This window comes from Arvicola amphibius, chromosome 11 (genome assembly GCF_903992535.2).
Source record: "Arvicola amphibius chromosome 11, mArvAmp1.2, whole genome shotgun sequence".
In the NCBI taxonomy this organism is placed as follows: domain Eukaryota; kingdom Metazoa; phylum Chordata; class Mammalia; order Rodentia; family Cricetidae; genus Arvicola; species Arvicola amphibius.
Genome location: NC_052057.2, coordinates 111,756,843 through 111,767,015, shown reverse-complemented (window position 1 = coordinate 111,767,015; position 10,173 = coordinate 111,756,843). Strand labels below are relative to the sequence as shown.

Sequence of the window (10,173 nt, the reverse complement as noted above, 5' to 3'; positions counted from 1 at the left end):
TGCACCACCACCGCCCTGCTTACTCATCACTTTTCACCCAAGAGCAGCAGCTGCCTCAGACTTTTAGCCCTTCAGAACAGGGCTGTATTCAGGGTCTGGCCGATAGCTACGAACAGTTTTAAGTGGCAGCTTCTAAATTTCCTTATAAAAATCTGGCTTGCAGCTGCCTGGCTCTTATTTAGAGCTCACCTGTTAGTAAGTGTTGCTTTATTTACTCAAGCCATGGGACTTGGAGTTTTTAGCAGCAGAGCTAAAACTATCCAAGTCTGTGAAAAATACAAACATGTTTTAAGAATTGATTTCAGGTGGGCACTGATGGCACGACTTTGATCCCAGCACTCGTGAGGCAGAGGCAGGCGGATCTCTGGAAGGTCAAGGACAGCCTGGTCTACAGAGCAAGTTCCAGGACAGGCAGGACTACACAGAGAAACCCTGTCTCAAAAAGCAAAAAATAAAATGGATTTTAAAACAATCACAGAAGTTGATCTAAGGATGATTCTTCTTAGCTCCAGGTTCTTACTAGAGTTTGTACCAAACACAATTACACAATCCTGGATGAAAACTGAAACACTCGAAACACATGCGTGAATTTATAAACTAGAGCCCCAGTCAGCAAAAGTCAGTTAGAAGCCGGGCGGCGATGGCGCACGCCTTTAATCCCAGCACTCGGGAGGCAGAGGCAGGCGGATCTCTGTGAGTTCGAGACCAGCCTGGTCTACAGAGCTAGTTCCAGGACAGGCTCCAAAGCCACAGAGAAACCCTGTCTCGAAAAAAAAAAAAAAAAAAAAAAAAAAAAAAAGTCAGTTAGAAATACATTGCATGATTTATGAGTTTTTGGTTTTTATTTTAAGATAACCAGCTAAGAATCATTTTAACTGTGAGAGAATTATAATGAATTAATGTTTACTTGCTCAGCCAGGCATGGTGATTCATGCCTGTAATCCCAACGCATGGGAAGGGGCAGGAACTCAAGGACAGCACAGGACACAGGAGACCCTTGTTCATACAAATAAAACTGTAATCACTTAAAGTTAATTAAGCTTTTGCAAGATTTGGATATAATTTCCCTTTGAAAAGTTTACTAACTTGTGAATCTTTTACAGTAACTGAGTTTAAAGTGAGCTCAGTAGTCCAGCTTTCCAGGAAAACTGAAGCAGGATTGCTCGAGCTCAGGAGTTCAAGGCCAGCTTCAATAGTGAGATGCCCATCTTAAAAACCACCACCTAAAACAAAATACAAATCCTGACAACTGTCCCTATTTATATTTGCTTACGTGGCTTATAAAATCTTTGAGTAAATTTTCTAAACTTAACTGAAATGTCTTGAAGTCTGAGATAAATAAATTTTTATCAACTGGAACACTATCTTCAAGAAAAATGCTAATGGCTTGGCCACTATCTATACTTACCAATGCTGTGAAAATTAATTCATTTGTGATCTTCCTTCCTCTGGCTCCACTGCTGATATGTGCCTTTGTAGTAACTCCCCAGCTGTCAGCCACATTCTGAGCATCTCCATTCCTGCTGGGGACTCACAATCCTAAAGGGTGGTAGCAAAGCTTCCCTGGGGCTACTGCCTTAGCTCCTTAGCACCTGCTCCCAGGCCTCCTAATCAATCCTATACACTAGCCCTTCATTCTGACAAACAGGTAAGAAAGACAATGAAAAGATGGACAGGAAGATGTTTTAGAGTAGTTAAAATTAGGCTGAGCAGTGGTGGCACACACCTTTAATCCCAGCTCTCGGGAGGCAGAGACAGGCAGGCGGATCTCTGCCAGTTCGAGGCCAGCCTCTTCTACAGAGCGAGTTCCAGGACAGTCAGGGCTACACAGAGAAACCCTGCCTCAAAACAAACAAACAAAAAGGGTGGTAAAGAGGTGATTTTAAGTAATTTTTTTAATGACCTTTTTCTAAGGACCTTTTGAATTTTTGAGACATACACCCATAAAGGTTTAGTTCTGTGCAGCTTTTGCTGCCTGTGATTTAGTTTCAGATGTGACCACACTGACAGCTATTAACAACCCCGAGGATTTGAGACCCACAAGAAGCCTCTTTTCAGCCTGTCTGGTTCTCATCACATCTGCTCTGCTGGAAGAGAGCTCAGGAACTGTAATACTTGAGGAGATTCTCATCTGTAGGCTTCAGAACTTTCTTATCTGCCATGTTCACCACCCAACCAGGGGCAAGACCAAAGAAGATCTGCCTCGGGTCCTTCCGAGCGCTGAGCATCCTGAAGAGTTCATCTTTCGTGATATCAGGAAGAACGTAGCCATACTTCATAGCGAGTTCAAGTCTTGCTTCAGGAAACTTGGCAGGGTCGGCCAGGTAGCCCCGGTTTTTGGCATCAGTGTAATAGGGCACCAGAGCTTCAGGAGGGAGCATTCGCTTTGGAATGGGCTGTCCCCGCAGGAAGAATGGAACGGGCTTGCACAGAATTTCTAAAGGAAATTTTTTAAAAAGAGCTATAAATACTCTTAAATAGTTTTAAATTAATTTTTACATTTACTGAGATGGGAATTGAACTCCAAGAACTTTTTAGTTAGACAGGTTAAGTAGAAAAATGGAAACAACTCTATAAATTTCCGTCTTCTTGTTACCCCATGTGCTGTGCTGCACGGGGAGATCTGATGGTGACGTTGGGAGCTGGCTCTCCTTCCACCAAGGAACCAACTCAGCTCAGGCTTACAGAGCAGGTGGTCTTGCCTACTGAGCTGTCTAAGTTAAGCTGAAAAAAGTCACATTTAATAGTATACTTTGAAAAAGAAAAGGGGTAGAAGGAGGGAGGGAGGGGGGAGAGCTTGTAAACACTTCAGATGAGCTAACACCCCTCTGAAAAAGGTATTTTAAGACTTTTTTAGTTTTAATTATGTCCGTGGAGTACATGACTGCAGTGCTCAAGGGGGTCTAAAGAGGGCAGCTCTGAGCAGGACAGAGCACTAAAAACAAAACTGGCAAACAAACAGCAGGCAATATGAGATAAAGAAACCGACCACAGAACAGACTTACCCAGACTTCTTGGGTCATAGAAGGCTGTAGTAACAACACCGCCGTTTTTTTCAATTGCAGCAATGGCTAATTCTGAAGCTAACTGCACCTCAATATTCACTTTTGCTTGAAAAGTATCAGCACCCTGTCATGAGTAATAACAAGGCCTGTTAGTAAAGAGCTTAGTGGAAGGCCAACCAGCACTAGGTGTTTTCAGCTGTGCTCCCCACTCCAAAGCACCTGCAATTCCATCTCTAACGACCTCCGCTACCTCACCAATTCTCAAGCCCTACAATAGGAATGCTTCGAGGGAAGTAGCCATTCCCCATGCTCCATTAGCAGTACACGATTTAATCCTAGCCAGTAATATTACTGTACCAAATTCAGATGGGAACAACAAGGCATACAGGCTGCTGAGTAATTCAAGACATGAAGTTAGGACACCAACTGAATCTAGTCAGAACCCCTGAGTTGGAATTTTTCTTTTTCCCATGCCGAGGATGGAACTCTAAGGTCGTCCCTTCTATCAGCTGTTATATTCCCAGCACCATCTGTGTGCTTTCAAAAATATATTTCAAAGTAATTTCTCTTTGTGTATGTGGGAAGGGGGGGGCATGTGTGAGACCACAGCATGCAGCATGCATGTGGAGGCTGGAGGAGAATTTTATGGTTCTGTGTCCACCTTTACATGGACTCCAGGGCTTAAACACATGCGATTTTACCAGCTCATCTCTATTCTCAACCACAACTTTGTGCTCCATTATAAAGACTGAAAACAAATCTTCCCGAGACTGGAGTGATGGCTCAGCAGTTAGGAGTACTAGCTGCTCTTCCAGAGGATCTCAGTTTGCTTTCCAACAAACCATCTGTAACTCCAGTTCCAGGGGATCCAATGCCAATGTCCTCTTCTGGCCTTCCCAGTTACTAGACACATATAAGGTACAGACACACATGCAGGTAAAATACACATAAAACATTTTTATTTTATGTGCATTGGTGTCTCGCCTGCATGTATCTATGTAAGGTTGTCAGGTTGCCTAGGACTGGAGTTACAGACAGTTGTGAGCAGCCATGTGGGGTCCAGGAATTGAACCCAGTTACTCTGGAAGAGCTGTTAGTGCTCTTAACCACTGAGCCATCTATCTCTAACCCATAAAAGATTTTTAAATTTCTTCTTCTTTCTTTCTTTCTTTTTTTTTTTTTTTTTTTTTTTTGAGACAGGGTTTCTCTGTAGCTTTGGAGCCTGTATTGGAACTTGCTCTGTACACCAGGCTGGCCTGAAACTCACAGCGATCTGCCTGCCTCTGCCTCCCAAGTGCTGGGATTAAAGGTGTGTGCCACCACCGCCATTTTTAAAATTTTAATAATAAAATAAAAATAAGTCTTCCTTATCCTTAAGTAAGCAATAGGAGGTTATAGAGGATCCAAGGGTCTGGAACAGCCTGGAAAACAAAATATCTGACAATACTGACGAGATTGACTGTATTTAGAAAAAAAAGGGGGGGATCCATTCTGTATTCAGCACCAACTTTATTATACTCTCTAATATGGAGGAGGCATCTATTTTTCTCTAGAGTGTTTAACACTAGACGGTGAAGTAATGAACTTCTTAAAGTTCTGTTACTCAGGATATGCTAAGATTTCTGTTAACTTTAAAACATACTGTGTCTGTCATTTTAGTATGGCTGAAACTAGTTCTCAGTCTGATTCCTTGTCATGAACATTTCATATATTTCAAAATATTCTATTAACTATCAACTATAGGATTTAGTTTCTCTATATATTTGATAACTATGTGCATTTTTATTATCAATACACTGTTGATTCAGAACCAGGGATTTGATGTATTAATTTGTGATTTGTTTTTTAAATCACTGCTCTGAGGCTGGGCAGTGTTGGCACACACCTTTAATCCTAGCACTCAGGAGACAGAAGCAGGTGGATTTCTCTCTCTCTCTCTCTCTCTCTCTCTCTCTCTCTCTCTCTCTCTCTCTCTCTCTCTCTCTCTCTGTGTGTGTGTGTGTGTGTGTGTGTGTGTGTGTGTGTGTGTGTGTTCAAAGTCAGCCTGATCTACAAAGTGAGTTCAAGGACAGCCATGAGGCTCAATCGTGTCTTTGGTACTGCTTTTCCAAATGAACTCACCTGTTTGTTTTTATTAGGGTTTGTTTGTTTTGTTTTCCTTTAAGACAGCGTTTTATAGTGCAGTCAAGGCTCACCTAAAATTCACTATGTAGCTCAAAGTAGCCTCAAACTTCCAGCAATCCTCCAGTCTCAACCTTTCAAGTGCTGGAACAAAGCGTGATCTACCACATCAGATAATGAGAGAGACCTGGAAAGCTCTCGTCCTTAGGGTCACATTCTCAAAGGACTTTGAAAGGTTCTTCCGTGGACATCTACTTCCCTCTAGTGGACACGAAGCTACTGCTCAGGTCTGTATTTAATCTGCTTATGAGATGTTGGTCAATTGGTGTAACAGCAATTTTGACTGAAGTTGAAGTGAGATTTAATTCATTCCCTTTTTCCATAAATATTAAGCAACACTCACAGCTAAGATTGCCAATACTGAAACCATAACAAAGTGCCTACCTTTACAAGGTTTAGGTGACAGTAAGAAAAATAATGAAATGGAAGGACAGCGGTGCACCAGAGAGTAAGAAAAATGAGTTGGGAGGTTGGAGAGATGGCTCAGCAGCTAATGGAACTCACTAGCTGTTCCAGGGGGCCAGGATTCCATAACCAGAATCCATATGGTAGCTCCTAGTACCTGAACTCTAGTTCTAGTGATTCCAAAGCTTCAGCTGGCACCAGGCACACATATGGTGCATACATATCGGCAAAACACTCACACACATAAAACAACAGAAGAAGGCGGCTATGGGCAGAAAGAGGCAGGTATAAAGTGTGCTTCTAAGTGGGAACAGGACCACAGGCTACACTTGAGCACTGACAGGCTCTTGTCACCTTGCAATACACTTAAACTGTTTTAGAAAGTGTGGGGTAGATGAACAGATGTAGTGGCACATGCCTGTTATCTCAGCATTCAAGAGACAAAGGCTAGCCTGGTCTACACAGTGAGTTCCAGGGCAGCCTGACAGAGCTACCTTGCCTCAAACAACAAAAATAATTCCAGAAAGATCTTTCTGGGGCTGGAGAGAGGGCTGAGAGGTTAAGAGCACTTGCTGCTCTTCTGGAGTTTGGGGTTTGGTTTCCGGCACCCACATGGTGGCTCACAACCATCTGTTAAGTCCAGTTCCAGGGGATCTAATGTCCTCTTCTTAATTCTGTAGGCACCAGAGACACATACGGAACACATACATAAAGCAAAACACTCATACACCTAAAACAAAGAAATGTAGCCTTTTTCTGCCCAAAGCATTCTTCTTTCTGTTGTTTTTATCCCAACACTCAGGAGGCAGAGGCTGGCAGATCTGTGAGTTCAAGGCCAGTCTGGTCTACTGAGTGAGTGCCAGTCAGGGCTACACAGCGAAACCTGTCTTGAAAAACAAAACATTTGAAAAATTCTTTTAAGGATTTTCCTAATGACTTTCTACGTTGACAGGTGAAAATCTCAGAAGTGAGGGAGAAAGCTGTACTGATCCAAAGAAGCAGAAGACAGAAATGTGCCCTGAACGTACGTCAGCTTTCTATAACCACAGCTATTATGAACTACATTGTTTGTTTGTATTTATTCTATGTGTATGTGTGTTTTGTCTGCATTAATGTCTTTGTACCATGTGCATGCAGTTCCCATCAAGGCCAGCAAAGGGTGGTGGATCTCCTGGGACTGAAGGTACAGATGTTGTGAGCGATCATACGGATGCTGGGACTCGAACCCAGGTCCTCCGGATGAACAGTAAATGTTCTTTACCACTGGTCTATCTCTCCAGCCCCCAAGAAGGACTAATTAGTCCCTCAGTTTTACCTTCAGTTTTAGTTACTGGTTCTGCAGAGCGAGGAATCAAGCCAAGACCCTGTGCAAGCTGGAAAGCACATCTCCCGTACATTGTAGGTTTTAAACTGTTGGAGCATTGGGAGGCCTCATGCTGCTTCGCCCCAACCCTCCCAGACGTGAATTACACCTTTCTAAATCATATTCACATTCTATCTGCTACCTACCCACCAGCCTGCCATAGTATTACAATGCTGTACAGTTATCCCTTATCTTACTTAATGATGACCCCAGCATACAAGAGCAACGATGCAGACAATTCGGATGTAACGAAGAGGAGCTATAACGTGTGAACCTGAAGTGGAGAGATGGAAGCTCTCCATTTAATAGAGTCACAGTTAAGGTTACTAACAACTGTAGCAAATTATTATTAACCTCCCACTATGCCTAACTTATGATATCTATAGGAAAAGAAGCAAACGGTTTACACAGTGTGGTGACGCCCACAGGGAAGCATCCGCGTGAGCAGAGTGGAGCACCACCCTCACAGAGCAGGAGGGATTCGTAGGGCAGAGTGTCTACATAATACCCAAAATCCAACAACAACAACAAATCGAGAGTCACCTCTTCAACCAGCTGGACCCCATAATCCCTCTTAAGTGGCTGGATGGTCACACCTCTGCCATTGACAAGCTGGGTTAAGTCGATAGGCTGAGTTGGATCAACTCGCCCTAAATCAATGAGATACTGCAGTCTCCTGAGACTCAAAGGCTGATACTGATGCCTGAAACTGCAAACAGAAACATAACAGTCAGAAAACACCAAGTCATCTTCCTGAAACCTCTTCAAATCAACAAGCTTTGTTCTGTTTGCCTTCATAATTTCTGATGGTTTAAAATAAACTTATGAGGACAATACAAACGCATAAAATGCCAGTGCTTCCTTAGTTCCACTAAAAACAATTTACCTCTCTAAACATTTACTTCATTCATGCACACAAGGAAATTGTTCACAAAAGTTTAACCCAAAATAACAGATCATAGAATAATAGTCGCTACAATATGCCATATAATATATGTGTGTGTGTGTGTGTGTGTGTGTGTATGGACATACACAGTATATATATATATATTATATATATATATATATATATAAAGGTATGGAAAGATTCATAAGCCCTTTAAATTGCCAATCATCTAAGGAATCATGACAGCAAGCATTATCCCGGTTTTGTTGGTCCAGCAGAACTGGACTTATATGCTTGCATAAGAGCACACATGCATGCACGCAAGCACACATATACAAAATCTAGATTTAAGTTTCATTACTGAAAATTATTCAAAGGAACAGTACCCCAAATTTACTTTTAAGTAAACAGCTACCAAACTATTTATTTATGTAATTCTTGGTGGAAATTAGGGATTTGTACCCTTACCTATGTCCTTCATTAAATCCATATTTTGGGATCCGGATGTAAAACGGAGTCTGCCCTCCCTCAAAGCCCAGCCGGGGCCGAGTTCCTCTCTGCCTTTCTCCTTTGTGGCCTCTGCCACATTTCCTCCCTCTCCTCCGATCTCTTGGACGTCTTTCCTACAAGGAAAAGTGAGTGACAAGACCTTCAGATATATTTCTGAAAACCGTTTCTCCTCACAACATATTCCTTTATGACGCGCTATATTCAGCCAAGCAGTCCTAGTTCCGGTACCGTGTGCCCTGCACCGCTCAGGCTACTCAATCATCTTTGCTCTCCATACCACTGGTAGCTAATTCTAATAACCAAAATGCAGAGCCAGGTTCTAAGGATGGGATGAAATCTGATTGGAGAAACAAGCTCTACAATGAGCTAGCTCCCAGGCTAGTCAGCTTGGGCTGGCCTGCAGTGACAGCTTCTTGGAACGCTGAGGCAGGAGGATTCAAAGTTCAAGGCCTGTCTGAGCGACACAAGTTTAAGGGCAGCACTCCCAATTTACTAAGACTATGTCTCTGAATAAACGATTTAAAAAGCAGGAAAGGGGTTGGGGGTAATGGGCTTGACTAGGCATGCCCAGGGCCTAATTTAGTCCTCAGTAGAAAAGCGGCAGGATCGAAAACTATCGTAGAACTAAGCAGCCAAGACTTGAGCGATATTCAGTTTTATTTTTTAATTAATCGTAAATATGTATTTGTATACATATGTAATTGTATCACATATGGCTAAGGAAAACTCCATTTTGTGCTAGACACCCATTTTAATTTCCTAAAAGATAAGCTCGTGGCAACCTGGACTCCTCGTCTCCCTCCCCAGAATTGTAAAACTGTTGTAAAATTGATTAACCTCTTGCTTTGGTTTCTGTAAACTCCCTGCTTGGCGAAGAGCGAGGCAGTAGCTCACGAAGGCGTGAGTCTCACGGAAATGCTCCCATAGAAATGCAGAAAAGCTCTTAAAGGAGGGTTTTAAATCCCACCTCCCTTTAAACTGGGTCTCAATTCGAAATCCGACCACGGCAACTGATAGCTGCAGCCTAAACTAAAAATGTGGCTGAGAACTGGATGCCTCCAGTGGTCTTTCGATGTTTTCTAACTCCGTAACAATGTCGTCCCTTTAATTTACTTTGTCACCTCCCCAAAGCAATAAAAGGCGACGGACAACAGCTTTTCTAGTCGTGCCGCGGGCTGCACGCGAGACAGCAGAAGTGACAAGCACTTTACTAAAGGACTTCGGTTTAGATGCAATCTGGGGCGAATCGTTCTGCAGCTCCGAGAGTGTGCCGCTCTGCACACTTAGCATCTTTGTGCATTTAAGTGCGAGCCTTGGTAATTCGGGGCGCACGCGGGACAGGGCCCGGGAGCCAGGGAAGCCCACGCGCGTCCTTCACCCCGGGGCGCCACGCGGCCCCACGACTCCCCGCACCGCCGCCATCCGTTTACCCGTTTTCTGGAGTTGGGGTTGGGCTTCAGGTTGGCCAGGCTCACTCGCGGCAGGGACCGGAGCAGGTCCAGGCTGGCCCCGCAGCCCCGCGCCCCGCCAGCCATGACCCACGGTCTTCCCAAGGGCGCCGCGGGAGGCAGCGCGGCTCGGCGTTGCTTTACGGCCTCGCCCCGCCCCTGTCGCGCAGCAGCGCGCCGGCGTCCGCGGAATCCGAATCTCGCTTCCGGCTTCCGGGTTAAGTGGGGAAAGTGGGCTGGTTCGAATGTTTGGAGTGTCCTCAATTCTTACGCTTCGGTACCACGTTCTGAACGAAATATGTTCGCTTACACCCTGAAAGGACTAGGAACGCTGTGTATTAGAGGGGCTTTTGAGTTGATATTTGTCTCCTTTGT

At 43.9% G+C, this 10,173-nt stretch overlaps 1 protein-coding gene across 1 annotated transcript; it reads right to left on the bottom strand.

Annotated features, from left to right (window-relative positions):
• Positions 1 to 1,877: 1,877 nt before the first annotated feature.
• Positions 1,878 to 9,944, bottom strand: Mrpl15 (mitochondrial ribosomal protein L15). Its single transcript, XM_038348378.1, has 5 exons — positions 9,781 to 9,944; positions 8,309 to 8,463; positions 7,498 to 7,663; positions 3,006 to 3,129; positions 1,878 to 2,437 (listed from the first exon to the last, which is right to left on the bottom strand). Exons 1-5 carry the CDS (start codon positions 9,883 to 9,885, stop codon positions 2,100 to 2,102), a joined length of 888 nt encoding a protein of 295 aa, XP_038204306.1. The 5' UTR covers positions 9,886 to 9,944; the 3' UTR covers positions 1,878 to 2,099.
• Positions 9,945 to 10,173: the final 229 nt, after the last annotated feature.